The 20,641-nt window shown below is 50.4% G+C and overlaps 2 protein-coding genes across 2 annotated transcripts; both read left to right on the top strand.

Annotated features, from left to right (window-relative positions):
* The first annotated feature begins 6,475 nt into the window (after positions 1-6,475).
* LOC100905773 (protein CDV3 homolog) lies at positions 6,476-10,838 on the top strand. The gene is made up of 6 exons (XM_003743537.2): positions 6,476-7,286; positions 8,467-8,493; positions 8,918-9,004; positions 9,152-9,240; positions 9,337-9,572; positions 9,678-10,838. The coding sequence occupies exons 1-6, from the start codon at positions 7,188-7,190 to the stop codon at positions 10,001-10,003; spliced, it is 864 nt and encodes a 287-aa protein (XP_003743585.1). The 5' UTR covers positions 6,476-7,187; the 3' UTR covers positions 10,004-10,838.
* Positions 10,839-16,423: 5,585 nt separating this feature from the next.
* Positions 16,424-17,167, top strand: LOC100898898 (forkhead box protein D1-like). The gene has a single exon (XM_003743573.1). It carries the CDS (start codon positions 16,424-16,426, stop codon positions 17,165-17,167), a length of 744 nt encoding a protein of 247 aa, XP_003743621.1.
* The last annotated feature ends 3,474 nt before the right edge of the window (positions 17,168-20,641 follow it).

Here is a 20,641-nt window from a genome sequence, read left to right as displayed (position 1 = left end):
GCCGGAGAGGCAAACTCCGAGAGATTTCGGTCGTTGAAGGTTTGGGAGGAATTCCAGAGATTTCTCCCGCGAACACTGTTCGACAAGCCTTCATTGAATCAGACTCGAATGGCACCGGTAGTTGAGATTTCCGTGGAAACTCGGAACGGTCGGACTTCAGGGATAGACCCTCGAAGCGTACTACGGTTCACGGGAGATTCCCGTGTTACGACTTTAAGGGACTTCTGATACTTCGGCGAATTGCAGTAATTTCCAACTCTGACCCACGGCATACGGTCGGTGTCCGCAGCACGGTTTTTCGGACTACGGGTGTTGGGCGTAATGAGGTTCTACGGACTTCGGAATTGTGAGCGTGATGCGGTACTTCGGACGACGGATGGTGAGCGGAGTGTGAGTCTACGGACTACGGATGGTGAGCGGAGCGCGAGTCTACGGACTACGGACGATAGCCGAAGTACGGCTCAATGGTTACAGATCGTAGTGGGTTTATCCTTTGCGCTTCTCCCACGGGGTCCCCGTTTTCGGGAAAGGCATCATGAAGTCGGAGAATCGAGAAGGAATTGCTTCCTTCGTCGGGAGCCGGAACTCGTGACTCTTGACTCGTGACCAAGGGACGCCATTCGCCAGCCCGACTTCCAGAAACAAGAATTCGTTGGAGAGGGACTCAAAGTCAGAGAAATTCCCGCAAAATTTCCCGAAGTTCATGATTCGGGATTGCATTCTCGGTTTCCACCCTGGGCGCGAATCCAGCGAATATTGTCTGTACATCGGGATGAGACATCGAGCTACATGGATGTGAATGCGTACCCCGTTCCGCATGGGGCGGATTAATCTCTCAATTTCTCAGGAAAGTTTCAATTATATCATGCTCTTGTGTGCGCCTTTAAAGCTGTACGAAGAAAAAAAATCGTGAAGGTTCGGAGTGTCGAGCTCCCGCCCAGATCATGACGGGACGAGGCGCGCGGGGGTCGGAGTTCCTGAGCAAATCGACAGAGTATGCAGTTTACAATCCTCAAATCTTTTATTCGACGCCTTCAAAACCATAGAGCTCGACGAGAACAAGATGGACAAAAAACTACTTCGAAATGTCCTCTTCCACCCGGAGTCGGCATTCATTCGAAAGATCCTTTTCGAACTCCAACCATGGCCTACTAGTGAGGTATACATCTTTGAGCAACAGAATGTCCGCGTACCGTTGGTCGCTCATGCTCTCCTGACAATACCTACGGGAATGTCGTGCCCTGCTAAAGAGGCGCTCTGCAGGCACGCTCGTTGGCTGAATCGTGTTGAGGATTCGAGTCATCTGCCGTGGCAAGACGTCGATGCCTCGCTTATGAAGTTTCATCAACTCTTTGGTGGAAACTGCGTCCGATGCAACTTCTCCTTGACTTGCCTGCATAGAGACTTCGAACTCGTCAAGCAGAGGATGGCTATCTTCCGCGCGGGCTTCACGCCGGCTGCAGCACTCTGCCTGTACGAAGCGTTTGATCTCTTTTTCAATATTGCCGGTGTCAGCGAAGGTCGACATGATCCCCTCGTTTTCGCTCGCCGTCGCTTTTTCGCAAGCCTCGTCAAGCCAAGTTTCGAGAATAGACTCTTCGACCCTCTCGTGCGCATATCTACTCAGTCGTGATGCGATACCTCGACGTTGGAGAATGCGCAAGCAGATCCTTTGCGCAAGAGCATTTGCGAAGTGAGTCCCCATTGCACGTAATTTCCGGACCATGACCTATGAGCATTGCCATGAATTCATTGATCCGCCTAACAACGCAATAACTTGAAGCCTCTTCGGATACATGACTACGTACCTGCATAGCACAGTCTGCGTTGTACAATGTCAGTGTAGCCGTTGAAAGTCGCTTGGAGCATTCTTCCACGATCGATAGAGCATCGACGATTTCTCTGATTCGGAGCAGCTCCGAAGGAGCGAACGCTGGAACATCGTCATCGTCAATTACATCCCTCACAGCGTCGCCGAACACGAGGAAGTTGTCTAACATCCGTAATGTGCTATTCCATCGGGAGGCCACGTCCAAGACCACTTTCTTCGTGCTAGACATGCCAGACGCGTCCGCGGCGGCAATGAGCTGATCGTTCAGCAAGGAGCTTTTATGGAACTTTCGGACTTCTCGACGGACCGCGTTCACCAGGGAAGCTGCCGATCTTGGCACAGACTCAGTGTCGATGACGCTCTCGACGATGTACTCAACTGAGTCCTCGATGCCAATACCAGGATCAGGAGCATCCGGAGCTATGGAAGAATATCCGGTTTATCAGAATAAGGAGTCAAAACACCAGCATACAATGCATGAGCTGCTAGAGAAAGTCCCGAGGGAGTTTCACCTTCTATCGTCTCTGGGTAGTTCTCACCGTCCCCGGGTATGTCTACCAATTGCAGTGGCCGAGGATCGAGATTCTCCTCAGCACCCAGATCAGACGCTCCCGCATCCGCGTCTCCTGACATTTTCAGGGTGTCTAACACGGCAAGGTGGAGGGCGTGCGCTAAACAAAGCTGATGGTAGAATGGCTTCGGAGCCACAGCCTTTTGCAGGTTCCTCCCCAACTTAATCATCACTGAAGCGCCGTCAGTGGTTAGACCACTGATATCTGCGATATCTAAGTCAAGTTCGGCAAGAGTTCTCAGCAGAATCTCCTGGATGTTCGCCGCGGTAGCTCGATCCGAGAACCTCGAGAGAAGATTCACGGATTTGCCGCCAATTTTCGGAAGGTCACGGGAGCAGTGTAAGGTGACACCTGGATGGGACAAACCTCGTCGGACTTCACAACTCTTGATTTCACATCGGGATTCTGTACCTCTTCCGGCTACACCTCACAGCCAAGGTTTTGCCTTACGGGCATTATCTTAGCTTGCCGCCGAGGACGCCCCCGAGCAAATTTACTCCGGGGGATTGAGGACGAATACCTGCTGTTCCCTTAGGAAATTCCGTGAGGAATATTTTTCCAGCTGGACGTATCGAACCCGCGTCACTTCGTGAAGAGCATGTTTGCACGGGAAGTGACAGACGGGCTAAGCACTCGACCACCAGCGCGTATGGAAATTTTCTAGCTACCGATGTTTTTCAATTCGAAACTCAAATATATACCAAGAAATCTCTTTCTCTGGTGGGTCCATTCGTCAGCCGTTAGCGTGAATACAGCCCCCTCCTCTTTCAGCTTCGCAAATGCTTCTTTGAGATCGGTTTTCACGCGCCTGTGAATTTTCGGCGTCGAAGAGTATTCGAAATTCGGAACGCTTCGATCGGATACCATGATTGGAATGCAGGTATGCGCCGGATATCTAGTTCCCCAAAGAATTCGCCTGTCGCGACGTGAACTTACTCCGCTTCGGAATCTATGTGGCGTCGAGCTATATGATCGCTGACTGGACCTAGCCGGGCGAGCCAGAATAGGATTCGCAGGATCATTGAATTGAAGGCTCGGCAAGGAATGTTGAGCACGCTGACCATACCGGCAATTATCCAGGCCTTCAATTTCTCCCTGCTGACGACCCTCCCTTTCTTCTCATGCATCGCAAGATGTCCCCGCAATCCAGTGTAGCTTCCGTTTCTGGTCGACAAGATTTTCCGACAATCCTTGCACTGCGCGCGATCACGGTCGATTTTCTCGAATTCTTTCCATATCGGATCTGTCGGAGAATAGGGGACCGACTATATACAGGATAGCGTCAAAAATATCAGCAGCCTCCTCGCACGCTCAAATTCACCTTCCACTCTACCCTTTCCGTCAGCTTTTGATTGTGGGGGCGAGGCGGAGTTTGAGTCGCTTCCCGTGGTCCGATCTGCTCCGAGTGCATCTAGAAATTTTCGACCGGACCTCATTGAAAAAGCTTCAAGCGGTTTCGAGTCCTCAACATCTTATTCAGCTCAATTAATTTTCATCAGGGACGATTCGCGGACACGGGGGAATAATCTCGAAATTGAATCAGAATCTCACCATCAACTCGTGAGCGTTTTTGAGCCGGCATCTGTTGAAGTATGAATGTGACATATATGGATGGAGCCGACGGGAAGTCTCACAGTCGGTCGTTCGATGATTATTAGCATCTAGGCAATGATAAGAATACTTCACTTTTGTCGTAACAACCTCAAGATTGCTCAGATGATGAGGTATAATTCTAGAGAGATAGAGGGAACCTCCCGCGTTACTAAACTCTCTTCTTGACTGACCTCCCGCGAACGACGGGATCAAGATTGGGGAATGGTCGGCTGTCGGCTATACAGACTCCCGGATCTTGACTTTCTGCTTCGTCGTCCGCTATACCAAGATCCGAGAGACAGAATGAGAGGCTCATACAGTGGAGGGTGGCGGTCAAAATAATAGAGCCACCTAAGAACTTCTTCTTCTTTTTCGGAGGTCCGTGACTTTTTAGGAAATCTACCGAATCGGACGTTTTTTTTTGAAATCGTTGAGTATTGGATGGACTTCCCAATGAGCACGTCACTTTTGACATTTGGATACGCCTTGAGGGAGTTACAGCCGTCGCGATATCGCTTATTTTCTAAATTTCCGATGACATTTCAAAACCCTCATAAGTCGGGACGAGGGTATCGCATGGGGTCGGTGTGGTCGGCATCTTGTAGCGCGGGAAAAGAGCTTTCGATTCGTCTATTTACTTTGAGAAATCCGTTCACCTGGAGCTGAGAAAACATTCGTCTGCTCTTTGGAAGTAACGGTAAAAAAATAGAGCCACCCTCCATAATAGAGCAATAGAGCCGGAGGTCAGAAATTCGTCTCTCTGATTCTTGCATCGGAAAGCTCGTCTTCCATGCAGCGGAATCGCTCTTTGTTTCCCGGAATCGGTCCGGTTTTCGAGGAGTTATGCAAGGATCAAAAAGACGACCTTCCGCCTTCCGCCTTCCCATCCAGCTCTAGTTAGGGGGGGGGGTGGCTTCTTTGACCGTTACTTCCAAATAGCAGACGAGTTTTTTCCCAGCTCCAGGTGAACAGATTTTTCAAAGTAAATAGGCGAATCGACAGTTCTTCTCCCGCGCTGCAAGATGCCGACCACACCGAGCCGATGCGATACCCTCGTCCCGATTATGAGGGTTTTAAAATGACATAGGAAATTTCGAAAATGAGCGAAACTGAGACGGCTGTAACTCCCTCAAAACGTATTCAAATGTCTGAAGTGACGTGTTCATTGGAAAGCCCATCCAAGTCCGATTCGGTAGATTTTCTGAAAAGTTACGGACCTCCGGAAAAAGAAGAAGAAGTTTTTAGGTGGCTCTATTATTTTGACCGCCACTGATATCGAATATCGAGCTCGAGTCGAATTATATTCCGCGCTTACGCTACTGGTTAGAACACAGAATGCTGGAAACTCTGAGGAGACGGAGTAGTCATCCCGACTGACGAACGTTCCCTGCGGCTGATCGTTTCGAGAGTTGGTTTCATCATTCATCCGCCTCTGATCTCCGATCGATTCGAGTGAGGCGCGTACCACGTACCAAGCATCTCTCGCTTGCCCCCTAAGAACCAACCCGCGCTGATAAATCTCTGTACATATACTATACCTACGCAAGCATCGGTGCCGGGGAATATTGAGCCGATCATTATCATTATAGTCGTCATCAATCATTTTATTTAGCCACCGTCTCTCTCAGCGTCGCTGTGTCAATATTCACTCGCGAAGGAGGATCGCTGCACATGGTTAGCGGAACTCACAAAGAGGACGATAAAGAGTAAAAGCTGTCGATCGTTTCTCCGGGGGAGATGGATCCATTGCGTTTCATACGCTTCATATTCAGTAAAAAGTCATATAGGATGACGATTCTCATCGTCCGTACTCTGCTCTGCGGCTACGATCCGTGGCTCGTTCCACGGCGATGATTTGTGGCCCCTTCTTCGGCGATGATCCGTAGCTCGCTCTACGGCGATGATCCGTAGCCTGTTCTACGGTGTCAATCCGTAGTCCGTGGTCCAATCCACGATGACAATCTGTGGACCGGATGACCGTACTACGGCTTATTCCCATGGTTCGTACTATCGTCCTACGCCATCATGCCGTAGTCCGTAGTTGTATACTCCAACGGAACTTCGTAAATCGCAGAACTGCGCTACGACGCGTTACCGAAGCCCCGTAGAACCGCGATACGGGATTCTTCCGTAGTCCGCATTACGGTTCTAGGGTCTATTCAGGGAAAGCTCATGAGGGGAAATGGGAACGATGGCCAGTGCTAAATCCAGACTTAATCAGGGTTCAGCTGATCCAACGTCATAGAGGATAGTCACCGAATCTCTCTATCATTCGAGCAGATTCAATCTGAATTCGGCGACGAGATGAGCACGGCGATAGGGGAACACACGAAGATTGCCGTGGTTTTCTTAGTCGTTCCAGCATCAGGAAAGTCTCGGTAGAGAAGCACACGAGGAGCAACGCGGGGTTCTTCAACGCTCAGAGATCAGGAAAGTGGCTCCAAAACGCCTAATCATCATTATGTTAAGGTTGAGAAGTTCGGACGGTGCATCATTCTCTGAGGCTTCTCTCGGAGGGCTGAGTATTCCCGGAACTTGATTATCCGACACAGAAAATCAAACCCTTAGAGTCTTGCGCAACGCGTCTGATCCCGAGAGGAATTCTATTCGACGCTGATGGTCACTTGAAATAACCATTAATGCATACACTTCACTCAACGGGGCGCACCTGCCTGCCTCAAGCTCGAACTTCAGACTCGGGTCTCCGGGTACGGACGGGGTCGGCTTCCTCGATTCTCATCGGCGACCGAGAATTCCGATGAGGATCCCCTATCCAATCAAAGCCACTCCGAGATGGACTTCGAAGTTCGCGCTGTTCGCGAGTCCGTTAGCGAGGCAGACGGCAGCGGCCACTTGGCTCCGCCCGTCCCAAACACTCGCCACTTTTGTATAGAAAAGGCAGCGCAAAACTGGATGGTGATCTATTTGTGGCTGTGACTGGGACGCGCCGTTTAGTTCTTGTGCACTTTTAGTCCGAGAGTAGTTCCCGACTTGGTGTGGTGGTGCGAGTACTCCTGCTGCTACGCTGGTTCTAGTTCGGTCGAAATTCGACCACGACTTCGAAATTCAAGTAGCTTCCTGATCTCGATCTCGAAATTGCCGTCATCGAGCGATTCAGTGTGTTCATTAGCTGTCCGAGGAGCCGTGTGTGAGAATCGAATCGCGTTACTCATCACGTCTGTAGCGTGATCATGGCGGATCTCGAGAGTTTTTTCGCGAAGAAGGACAGAAAGAAGAAAAACAAGAAGGCCGAGATCCTACCGGAGGATCTTTTGAAGAAAATTGAATTGGTGAGTACCGTAACTCGAGCTAGATGTATATTTTCGCCGTCGAACGTGCCCTTTAAGGCACGCGAGTCGACCGTCCGTCTGGTGTGCTGGCTCTATGGCCAACCTGAGCAGAAGTGTTCGAAATGGATTGAATCCCCGTATAACGTTCGAAAACGCTTCGTAATCGTCCGATTCGAGGAATTTCTTAGCTCCAGCTGATTCGGGTTCATTGCATTGCATGGAAGGGGTGGATCCAGAGTTTGAGACGGCGTAACCGGTGCCGAACGGGACAGTCGAACCGCATGGCACCGATTCGTGGAACCGGCCATGAGCTGTGCACACGCGGTCGGATCACTGGTCGGAAACTGCTCTCTGGCGCTCGCTTTGCTCGTTACGGGGGTCTCCTAATGAGACGCGGGGGCTCTCGAACTGAATTCTATCAGAACTCGTTGCCGTATTGATGCGCTTCCCACAAACAGCTCGTAAGCGGGGCGACTACTGGACGGCGACAGCCGAGCGAAAGATCAACCTGTAAACCATATGGCGGAAGCCCCGTCTCTTGTCTGCAGTTCGTCGCCAGATCGGATTCCGCTGCAAGACCAATAACAATCGACGGCTTCGTCTCTGATAACTGATTTTCGGGACGAAAACTCCTAGTGTAGATGTATATTGCTTGGAGCTCCTCGACGTGAGTCTGAGTTAAGCCGATCATCGAATGAAACCCTAGAGAGGGGTCGAAATCATTCTTATCGGAGTTGCTCATTCGAATCAAAAGCCGAGATCGATACTCATCCTCGGATATCGCTTCCGGAATTCACCTCCAGGATCGATCAGATCGCAATCGCCGCGAGTCTCCGCAGAGTGAACGAGTTGTGGATCTGCCCGTGCTCGCAACTGATTGTCAGGTGCCGACGGTACCCTCTTGGGTTACAGGATATCACTCTGAGGATACTAGGCCCTCACTGATTCCTTCCACCAATCATTGTTCCCCTTCCATCATTCCCTGGCGTAGCGGACAGCCTGGATTGATCCTAATATATTTAGTCTGATAGTCATTCCGTATGTGTCTCTCTTGATTCCCGTTTCTCGATGACTGAGGAGTTTCTGTTTGTGCGACTTGGATGGAGTAGAAAGATTCGAACTATATGACAAGAATCATGCATGACAGCCTGCAACTAACTTGATTAATATTTTCCAACAGGCCCAGAAGGAAGAGTCTGTCGAAGCGGTGTGTATTGTGTGGCCTTCCGCAAGGAAAATGCTCTGAGCTTTTCTGCTTCGTATGGCTTTTCTCTAGATCTACCCAAAAGCTTTCCTCAGTAGTCCTTACTCGTATCATTCTCCTTGGATACCTACCTACCTCCTCCGGAAGGAGTAGGGAAGATTCTTTGAAGCTCCAATCCCTCGAAGCCTCGACATCTCTCTTATACAATCAGTTCTCACTGGCTTCTCGCTCCTATGACCTCCCTCTCGCATTAGGCGGCGTTTCCCCATTCAAAGTTCCTGCGAATCCACGCTCGGTGAAAAATTTGTATAACGCATGCCTAGGTATCACTAATCGCTGGCTACCTTTCCGCTAAGCTCAAGATCTCCCGCGGCGCCGAGATCCCTCGCTCCTTTTCGAATCGTGAATCAAAATCAATACATTACAGGACACACAAGGCTTGGTGGATAATGGCTACGATAGCAATGGCGATCAGCCTCAAAAAGTCTCGACCTCGGTCACGAATAGCTCGAAGGTGAGTCACATGAAGGAGAAGACTACTATCGATTGGGACACCACGAACTATATGCCGAGGCATTAGATCCCACTGATTTAAGTGAATTCTATATGGTGAGTTATGGGAAGACTGAGAGTTCTCTGCAATAACCTGGATTTCTCGCAGCAAACGCACGAGGACGACGAATGGGACGAATTTGAGGGTGAGAAAGAAGTCGACATCAGCAACCTGAAAATACAGAACCTCGGCGAAATGTGAGTTGAGAGAGGCTGCTCAGAGACTTTCGTCGATTACCATTCCAAACTGACACACTCCTTCCGTGAAATGCTCAAGATTGTCATCTTCTTCAGGGAGAAAGAACGCCAAGAAGTTGAAGACCAAGAGGAACTCCAGAAAGCTGTGGAAGAATCTAAATCCACCATGAAATGGAACATAGCTCGCAAAGAGGAATCCTCTGATGACGAACAACCCGATGAGAAAACCGATGAGGTCGGCACCAGATCAAATGATCAGGACAAGAGTTCGGCTGCCGATAACAACAATAAAGAGGAAGCAAAGACCGAGGCTCCGGCCGCTTCTCAAGCAAGTAAGTGTTGATGTGAGAAGTGTGAGGATCAGCGTGTCCCGTCACATTTCCTTCCGAGCAACCTCTCGTCTCAGATGCCTAATACCGTTTCTCTTCTACTTGTAGAAAGATACATACCGCCAGCTCTCAGGAACCAAGGTCTCGGGATGAGTCAGGACATCCGCAGTATGCCCGCGTCCGGAGGCCCCATGCTGGAGAAGACGAGCCTGAAGCGTAACCCGATGAAAAATCAGAAAATCGACGTCAATTCCACCGATCAGTTCCCAAGCTTAGGAATGGCGGTCCAGAGCTCCGGTGGCAGGAGTTTGGGTCCGGACTCTTCGTTCACCTCCGTCCGTAAAGGCGCAAGGAGCGGTCAGGAGAGTACAGCAGATCAGCAGGGCTTGTCGACATCGAACAAGTTCGCGGTGCTCAAGAGTAACAGGACCTAAGTGCATCTGATTCGATCAAAGACCGCCGCGACACTAGCCCTGGGTTTCAATGTTATGAGATAGCGGGTTGCTATCCTGGAGGAAGCGATGTGCTGCGAGGTGAACGGATAAATAGAGGGAGGATATCCGCTGAACGATGAGAGTGAAAGACCGTGGGGGACGAGGCGTCGTAGATCGCAAGAGAAAAGTAAAGAGATGTCGAATGGAACACAAGAGGTGTTTTTTAGAAGCGACAAACCGATCGGGTATTCCCTGATAGTTTCCCGGGTATTCACGGAAAATTCGATGAAAATTATGACGTTAACTTTGATTAGATAAAAGAATGACATGTTGGTAAGATGCACGGGCCTATTTAGTTGTTTCGCTCTACGACGTCACTTTGCCGCCCAAACAACAGTATGAATGTTAACTTTGCGAGCCTTTCGTCTGTCAAGTCGGTGTCGACGTCATCCCTCCCACCAGCCTTCACCATTCTTCCCGTTCTCGTTTCCACCTCCAAGTCTGCTAGTATCCCTTGGCAACGAGAGAGTCATGTACGGGGGAGCGAAGAGGGGAGCATGCTGGAAAAAAGCGGCTGAGAACATTGGCAGAACCGAGAAAAGTGGCCACGACCCGGCTCAAGTGCGGGCTGTGTTACATTTTGTTATCTAGCTAAGGAAAACAACTACTAAACAGAACACTGAACACGCGGACGCCATTGGCTATCTGCATCCGCGTGCTATACATTCGAGGTCGCACCAGTCGTCACGTCCCAGTGGCGAAGATGGTGCTCCTGTATAATACTAAGGCTAAGCTCAAATAAATATAATATAGAAGTTGTTCACATGAATCGGAATCCGTCTGACCTTTTCCATCGAGTCCTCGTCTGCGTGTTGCATGTTGCATCTCTCGACCCACAGGGAGGACATTTCATTGTACCTCTCCAATAGGAACGCAAGCCCCATGATGGAAGACGCTCAGTGAGAGAAGCATCGACTCTTTCGAGCTCGCGTCCCACCTATCCAATGGGATCCGACGGAGCCACAGAGGCCTGATACCTCCGACAGGTCGTCTGACGATCCCATGGATATATCATACTCACTATAAAGGCATGTCATGGGTCAGCCGAACCGAGAATACTAATCGAGCGTCCCGTTCCTTCTTGGTCCTCGGCAAACATCCCTCGGGAATTCTTGACTTTTTCCTCGATATGATTCCTGATCGAATTCCGCAGTTCCCGATATCGCAACGGCACGTGCGGTCGTCAATTCCCTCAGAACATATTACCTAGAAAACGCCAGAAATATTATGGGGCTCCATAATTTGTTGGGTCCCCAGCAAGGCTAGTGCACCAGAAGCGTGATGGAAGGTCTCGACGGACAAACCGAGCTGGAATGCGCCACCGAATCTCTGCGTTCAATTATGATCCCGACTTCTCAAGAACCACCAATTATCGTACGATCCACTCGTGCGATCGATTGAGTTTGGCCGAGATTCGCAGCACTCTGCGCTCGACCGACGGGTGATCAAGCCTCGAGACCCAAACGCGTCAAGCCCTCCCTGAGGGAGAAGAAGATCATTTCACTCCGAGTAGCGTTGAATGTCCTTCGCGACTTCACATCGAAGAACACCGGCTCTCGAGCGGCAGATGGTCGTTCCCGTTAGGTTTCCGATAGGATTTTCGTGGGGCTTTCCGAGGGGACGAATGAACTCTGCTCGCCAGCGAATTTACGAATCTCGCTATCTTGATATCCGTTGGCTGCCTTTGCTCCTCGCAGTCGATTCTCGGAATCCGTGTCTATTGCACGTAGATACTGTAACTCTACTCAGAGTCTGTATTTGTTGATATTTGGGAGCAAGAAGTCAGCCCGAGGACAAGGGATCGAATTACCTAGGAACCCCAACTTTTGACGCAGGCTGGTTCGAGATATTCCCTCGACATGCGGAGCTTCTGCAGACACTCTATAGGCGGGAGCCTCGGTAAGCAACAGAATTACGCAGAATATTCGGAGCCTAGATCAATCGATGGTAGACAATTGACCAAGTGGAATTATTCTTCCAGGCGAACTCTCCCAGATATCCCCATCGGAGATGAATGACAATATTCTTCTCCATGCACTGGAGCATCCAGAATATCCGCTAACCCTAGCTCAGGCTGCGAAGTCGTTGGCGTCCGAGAGTAATACTGGCCGAGCTGGGAAACCTCTGAAATTGCAACAAGAGGACTTCTCGCATAATATATGCTCGAAACCGTCCGAGCTGACAGAGATCACAAATGCTTGAGAACGAGCTGCCATTGGGCCTGTGGCACGACCGAGGTTCTCCTCGAGTCATAAATCGGCATCGGTGAGCCAATCAAGTTTCCCTGTAAGCGAGGCGTGTTGTGGGCCGTGTGAGAAAGCTGTCCGTGCTTGAAGGTGTCGATTTTGAAGTGGCGGCCTCAGTACTTCAGGCGCTCTCGAGAGGCTAATGCTTCAATCTTTAGCTAGTTCTGAGCTAATATTGTTCTGAGTTAGCATTACACACGCGGCCGCGGTGCCTCACTGGGTCGCTTCTGGCTTGGCAACGCTCCTGGGAAGCTGACTGAGGCGAATATTTGATAGTCGGTCCCGTGATTCCGATTCGAACATCAATGTGAAGTTGACTAGATCTCTGACTTCGATCCAAAACGTCATCAACGAGATTCCCCATCCTTGCAATGTTGAATTCAGAGCCTTGGAAGTCTTCGCCTCCGAGAATAAGACTGGACGGCTAGGCGTTGTAGCGTAGCGGTAACCGTCCTCAGCGACGATCGGGAATTTTCCTATCCGAGGTCTTCGTTGAGAATAATACCTCCCTGTAGAAGTTTCTTTGGCGAATATTTCTTCTCTGTCTCACTTTTTTCTCCCAGTGTAACACGTTTTGCTGCTGCAATGAAGGAGTCCTCCCGAGACGGACCTCGATTTATAAAAATTCTTTAGGCAACGACATGCCCGCTTCGAACCATGAATCCTGGGACGCGAGAGTCTCTATGACCTCTAAGGATGGTCAGGCATCGCGCTCTTTATGGTATACCGCTCAAAGATAGAACGTGAGGTTTTTATCACCGTTTACATTTATTTATGACAATACGAGTGACTCCGAGATTCAGGCGATAGTTGTCGATCAGGGAGGCGGAGCTAAGTTTGGATACAGCTGAGGATTCTGAATTCCGGAGGATAGGACATTTCCGATTTCGCATCGAGCTCCATCGAAGGATCAACTATTATTCAAGATCTGCACGGACTTCTTCGCGTTCAATTGGACTCCTGATGTAGATGTGTCAACGCACACGGCAAAACTATCGAGTCTGTTCATTGAGCTATAATGGACTACGAGCCAAGCGAGAGAATCAGCTCCCAGAGTTGCTTCTTAAGTGCAAAAACTTGCAAATTCTGCCTGCGACCTTCGAGAATTTCCGGTCTAGTTGGATGCTCTTGTCGACACAGAGAAAAGCTTTGAAGAACTAGTCTCGCAGATACTACTTCTAGTCTCTCAGGTATGTATGTACGAACGGAACTTCAAGAATGTTCCGGAGACGGATAGACCTGAAGCATTCGGATTGAGGGGATCGAAAGTCGTTCGAAGGAAGAAGAATGGCTCTTGTAATTATTGCAAGAAAAAGGGTCATTAGAACAGAGAATGCCGTAAATGGATAGCTGAATGGAGACCCGACGAAAGCGTTGATGAACTAGAAAGGATGGCTCTAGCAATATGGGAAGACGTTTGCGAAACTTCTGCAGGAGATCCTGATCGTTGGTGGGTAGACAATGAAGCCACACAGCATGTAACCCATTGCTCCGAGTACTTCACGAACTCCCAGAAGTTTGAAAACTCCGTTCATGTGCGGGCAGCTGGAGGACATCCTACGTCTCGTTTATCGAGGTCCGATTTACGCAGCCGATTGTTTAGGTATGGTCAATGAAATCAGGGAGCGAATCTCCCCGAAAGGGAACGAGCCCGTGTGTCGCTTCACGCCCTGCCGAAAAGGCGTCGTTGTTCTCATACTCATCCTGCCCCCTGAACTCTCAGCGTCCTGATAAATTATTTTGCTTCCCTCCGCGCTGATTCTGATGCTTTCATCATCTATCTGCGATGTTTGGTCTCTGAAATCGCGACGAATCGGAACGCTCGCAGAGATGGCTCTGTTCCAAACGGAAACAAGCCTCCCCTGCGAGTGCAATCTGTGCATCGCACGATCCCTGCAGGGGTTACTTTCTAATTCGAGCAAGCAATTCAATCGAATCCCATGTCCGACATAGAAATCGATCGCCTCGATGGGAGACTTTTCGAGCAGTTTTTATTTCAACGGGAGAGCATCTCGACCGGCTAACGCCTTCGTCCTGCGACAAGCTCACACCTCACACTGTTTCCGTAGCTCATTCGAAATAATCGGGTATGTACTCGGATCAGATGACCACAGAGGACCAAGCTCACGTCTCAAAGGCCTCTTTTCGAAGCTCAAGTAAGTAGCGGTCCGATACTGGGAGAAAATCGCAAGACCGATGCGAGATCCGCTGGGCTAACTCATAGATTGCAAACTCACGATATTCGACCGACTCGCTCAGCTCTTCCTTCCAGCCTCAAGCTAGTCAAGGGTTCCCAGGGGAGGGCTCCGGAGCTGGGACGGACTCCGTCGTGAGTCGTTCGTAAATAAGGGGGAACGACTTCTTCTCCCACAGAGGTCCCGATTTGCGAGGTGGGAGGTGGGAGTCGGGCGGGTCGTCGGGATAATGACTGGGGCATCAGACCGTGATTCGTAATTCAAGCAACGATTGTTGATTGACTTTCGCCCGGAGTCGAAGTCTCAGACTGGGCTCTCACGAACAATACGTCGCGCACCCCCGAAATCACGAAGGTGAAATTACAGCGGAGCGAATCCCGTTCCCTGGCGGAATAGGGAGCTAGTAGTGCATAGTCAGCGCGATCGTTCGGAAACCGTCCCTTCTCCTTTCAATTCGTTCATACATGTGAAACAGCGAATGTCTCACTCGTTTTCTCCTTCCGTTGTGTGCGCTCCCTCCGAACGACGGTGATGGTCTGATGGGAGGTAGGCACATAGTGAGTTGTCGACTCGAATCCGGACGAGGTTCCTTTTGTTCCATTAGCACGCTACAACCGCTGACAGCCGACAACCGGGCAAGCTTGCAAGTACAGAAAAAGACGAGCGTCTGCAGTAGAGGTGGAATAAAGCAGCTCGGCTCCTCAGTGGCTTGTTCGAGGAGAAAGTGAGTGAGAGAGTGGATGGGTGGGTGGTTGGATTGGTTGCTCGCTTGCTAGGTTCTGAGCTTGCTTGCTTGCTTCCTTCCTTTCGTGTCTCCGGTTTCTCCCCCAGTGCCTGTTCCCTGTTCGTCCGTTCGCTCACTCGCTGACTTTTCCGGTTTCTCTCTGTCGCCGCTGTGTGCAGTTTCTGTTCTCGTTGTGCTTGTTCGTTGTCGACGACGTCGTCGACTATGTCGTCATTGCTGTTCCAAGCAGCTTCGGGGGCAGCAAACTTTTTATTGAGTTTTCTCTCGCGGCATTGGCTGCGAATGGGGAGAGACGACCGCCTCGGATCCAGCCCCACGATTCGCCGAACCAATGGAGAGCGCAGGTGGTGAGCGGACCCCGCCCACTTCTCTTCATCGACTGCATGGGCCGATGCTTGGCCGACTGGCGGGCGGGCAGGCTCTCTAACTCTCGGCCATGTCGGTCCTTGTTCGTCGGCTTCACGAGACGATAGACCGCGAGAGAGGCACACAAAGTGAGTGAGAGAAACACCGAGAGAGAGAGTGTCTCTGTGTATATTTTTACATTGTTGTGAAACTTGGGCAAATATTGAACTCTCTCGTCGTCTATCTATCAAACATAAACTCGCTACAATTACCGTCGGGACGCCATTCGGGCTCTAGAGCTTGACGAGGAAACTTCGTGTCCCACGTTTGGTGTTGTAGCTGGCATTGCCGCAGTGCGAAGTGAGCCTTCGACTTCTGGAGCATCTCGTGGAATTTGAACCTTGAGTATAGTCGCCGTTTCCGTTGCGACGAGGAGTTCGGAAACTTGACGCCTCTCGGACGGGTTGCTGGAGAACCTCGACGACGGAACTCAAACATCATCAACCCGGCCCCCGTTGAAGTGCCTGAGTGGGAACTTGATTTTCTGTCCCAAAGAAGCTTCAGCGGTTTCCCGTGCAAGAGATTGAACGATTTTCGGATTCGAGAAATTACTCCTCCCGGGAGAGCCCGAAATGTCATCGTGAGTCCTGTTCGGAACCCCTATTGTGATCAGTTTCATCTCGTCTCGGAAAACCTCGAGAATATCCTACGCAAGTGAGAGGAAATATACGTCGGTCAGACGGACGCGATCTACGACTCCGGGATCTGCTCAACCGACAGTGTTCTTTGAGTGTGTGAGTCCTTCTCGACCCAGGTCATCCTAGAAACAATGTCTTCGAATTCACCTCAACCGACCGATCTGTCGATTCCGTCGATGGCAGACTGCCATCTGCGGCTCATGATGCTCCTCCATCAACAGCAACAGACCCTCCTACCGATGCAGTTCGCGTCCTCGTTTGACGTGCCTAACCCCCTTCTTGGCCACACGTTCCCGAATCTCAACCGATTTCTCCTGCACGAGGACCCGAAGCCCCAACATTCTTACATAGGGCTCATCGCCATGGCGATCCTGAGTTCACCCGAGCAGAAAATGGTGCTCTCCGACATCTACCAGTACATATTGGACAACTACCCGTACTTTCGGAACCGCGGACCGGGCTGGAGGAACTCTATCCGACACAATCTCTCGTTGAACGACTGCTTCATCAAAGCTGGACGGAGTGCAAACGGGAAAGGTCATTACTGGAGTGTCCATCCTGCGAATCTCGAAGATTTCAGTCGCGGAGATTTCCGGAGACGTCGCGCTCAGCGGAAAGTCAGAAAACACATGGGACTCTCGGTGCCTGACGATGACGATAGTCCATGCGCGAGTCCGTGTTCTCAACCCATTCCCCCACCAGCCTTCACCCTGTGTCAGCCCTTCGCGGCGCCTGCGCTGCCGAGACGCACTTTCGACATGGAGAGTCTCCTAGCACCGGAACCGAAATTTCGTCCACCGGTTTGGTCGCCGTTGCTCGTCCCTCCGAAGATTCTGGATATCGAAGCTCCGAAAACCGAGAACCGTTTGAATTGACAAGGAGCTTTGTAACTTCAGTAGTTGATGTTTCTGAGGTACGCTGTTCCCCGTGAGCGGCTCCGACCTAGAAACGGTCGCTCTCAATAATTTCTCAACTGTACGTTCCTCGTGTGTTCATCATGTTAGGAAGGAAAGCAGCCGTAATCAGGTGATTAAGCGCGTTACCCTCCGGTTGACCCAAGTGAATAAATAGAATCGAGCCATTTGTAAAAAAAATCGATAGAGTTCGGCTTCGAGGAGGAGGAACTGGGATTCATTGCATTCCTGCAAGGCAATCCGACCATGAATGCTTGGTATAGATGTTCCAATGTCCGGGGACGCTCAGTGGATCCAAACCACGCAACACGCAAGCGAACCACACGCGAAACGAACAATTTGGGAAGCCGTTTCGGAATCGCGTCAAGGAGAACGACAGTCACAATCTTCGGGTCGAGCAGCCAGGCCAGATATTGAGAGCCTCCCGGTGCGCGGTGAATATGTATAGGTAATAGAAACGTAGAGGAAAAACACAGGGTAATAATGAATTGATGTTAGTTTTGACGATCGTAATGATGCTGAGCAGAATGAACAAATAAATCTGTTAAGAGATGAGGATCAATGGATGTCTTTATGCCTCGTTCTCTCCCCGAGTATAGGAGGAATTCATCGGGATCCGATCGCACGCGGAGCATATCCCGTCTCCTCTGACTCGGACGGATGCGAGAATTCCGCTCGCAGCGAGATCAATATCACCTATTTCGCAGATGTTCTTGTGTTTTCGTGTGAATGCTCTCCATACGCCGCGACATGAAGAATAAGGTTTGTATTCGACTGCGAAATTGGATTTGCCTCGGGGAAGATAATTCCCGCTCGCTTATCATCAACAGCGCGTAAGCGTCTGTTATGTGTAGATCACAAATTGGCTTGGAGTGCACGGTGTAGGATTTCAAAGGGCCCAAACAGCTCCCTCACGCTGCCTCTCTCGCTCATCCCAGAAGCATAAGAAAAAGGCGCTAAACGCTCTTCACATTCTTCCTTCGCTTTCGTATTTGACCAGAGCGTTGTTCGTCGTCGTGTCAAGGTTCTCACCATTGAAATCATACAAGAGCAATTGACCCACGACCCCGTCAGTCAGAGCCGTTTTACCGCGTCCGGAAGATTTTTCAGAATGAAAACTCTTAACTAGACTTGCTTGCAAATAAAGACTCTCGTGCGGTACTTGGGTGATGTTGACGTTTCCAATGAATCGTCTCGGAGGGTTTTTCGGAGTCGCGATCTGTTTTTGGTCGCATTGCGTCTCGGGGCACGAACTCGTCCTCGGACTGATAGGCAGTGTGCCGGCCAGATCTTGAGAGCCGCGATGAATGATGCTTTTTCAGGACATCGATACAATTCAGCGAACTGGTTCTAAGGCTACGAATCACAGATCCCCTTGATCGTCGGCTCCCGGAAATTGTATCCGAGTCATTCAATCAATGATCTCCTGAACCGGGCATAAGTCCTCACCTCCGCGTGGTTTGGGGGCCAGTCCAAGCGGCGCGTCGCTCCCCCATAGCTGACCGTCGCGACGGTCAATCTTGGGTCATCGTTCCGATGCCTTCCTTATGACGAACTCATGCGCTCAGCACTTGGATCTAGGATTGAAGGGAAGAGCATATCGTATCACGTATAATTCACTTCGTGTTCTGGACCAATCCAGCGTCAACGTCTGTGATGGGACTTCAATTTTGGAGCTACCCCGTCGTTTCATTCGCTATCCGAGTGAGTCGTGCATGATGACCGTGATAAACATCCAATATCCATCGAATATGAGACGTGATCCTGTCCAAAAGATCGACCGATCCACTCAAGGAGCCGGAATATGTACGGAAAGAATCATCATGTCCGGATAATTCTTCCAGGATTGGAATAGGGACCCCACGGACGTGATGGGAGCCTCGGAGATCGAAAGGGTAGAGTCGCTCGCAATGATCTTTGGTCGAGGCGAATGGGACAACGTTATTGCCATTTGTAATCATTGTTTTTTTTGAATTCTCGTCCCGTGGCTCGGTCTTACACCTGTCTGCTTCGAAACCTCCGACCTGGGCATATTCTCAAATCGGAGTCTTCTTTCTCCGTCTCTCCAAATCGACCGTTCCATCGCCGTTTCTCAAATTATGAAACGAGGCTCTGCGTTTTATATCGGTACAAATCAGTCGAGACTTGAGACAGAGGAGAGCAAAAAGGTTATTCTAAGATTGATGACGTGAGAGAATTCAGTCTCCAAATCATCGTGGACGCATGGTCTTCGAGCAGGCAATCAAAGCCGGCATCATGTCGTCGTCGCACTACGACGCTGCCTGGTCCTTAGCCCGGTTGTTATCGATCGGGATTCAGGATTGATAGGATTGTTTCAACGTGTAACTCGAGCGAGAGAATGGCGGTAGCCGAACAGAATTTTGAAATCCGCGAGATTCGGGTTCCCTCTCAATAATTGAGATTTCGGACTCCCATGCCCGTGCTCAGTCGACGTCGTTCCACACCCTAGCCGCAGTCGTTCGTATAAAAAGCACAAAGGGGAAAAACGGAACATTTCAGAAAGTGAATCTTCGAATTGAACGTCTCTGGAGAATCGGACAGCAGATTGAATACGAAATGAAGCTGTTCGAGCAGTCTCGCTTGGGACTTGGACAGATTTGGGCCCACGGCAGACCTTCCCCCTGCTGCTTCTCTCCTTCAACTCGCAGCACCCATAGAACGAATTGCTCTCGATCGATTTCGATCGATCGCAATTCCCATTCCAGTCGTCGTTTTGCATGTTATTCGTTATTCATCATCAGAACACAGGTTCAGCATTCAGTATGTCAGGCCACAACCGGTCAACCACTTCGGAGGGTCGTGGTAGGAGTAGGAAGGATTTTACCGTAGAGGAACTCGTGACCAGATACGGAGCCGGTGCCGGCCGGGATCCGCCGACATCCCGAGTTTATCCGTCGGAGAGAAAGTTCTGTCAGAGTTTCGCTCGAGCCGTAAGGGCTGTGTCGATCTTGGAATTTTCTGTCTGCGCCGGAACGAGCCCGAGTTTACGGGGTAGCACACGTTTCAAAACGTAAATTCGGTACGTGCCAGTATGCGCGAGGCGAGAAGAGCTGTTCGAATGGGGCAAGCTGGCAGGCAAACCCGCGAACCAGTCAGTCCGTCGAGTTGATCTTCAATTTGCATTGCTAACAGCTCATTGCGCTTTGCCGCTTGCATAGAACATAGAAGAGACAAGGGCGGAGTGAGTGGCTTCACGGCACGGATGGAAAAGAAGGGGATTCAACGAGCTGCTGAAGGTGCTCGTAGGGAGCGCTCAGAGCACTCGCTCACTCACAGAGCCGACTTCAAGCGCTGATATTTGTACACTAGTTTGAGTGAATGCGTGAACAAGTGGAGCCAGCCACTATCTTACTTCCACCTTGTTCCCCACCGCATCACAGTTTCTATACTCCACCTCCCGAACGCCTCCATCCC

The sequence above is a fragment of the Galendromus occidentalis genome, unplaced genomic scaffold (genome assembly GCF_000255335.2).
Source record: "Galendromus occidentalis unplaced genomic scaffold, Mocc_1.1 scf7180000077448, whole genome shotgun sequence".
In the NCBI taxonomy this organism is placed as follows: domain Eukaryota; kingdom Metazoa; phylum Arthropoda; class Arachnida; order Mesostigmata; family Phytoseiidae; genus Galendromus; species Galendromus occidentalis.
This window is presented reverse-complemented; position numbering and strand designations above follow the sequence as displayed.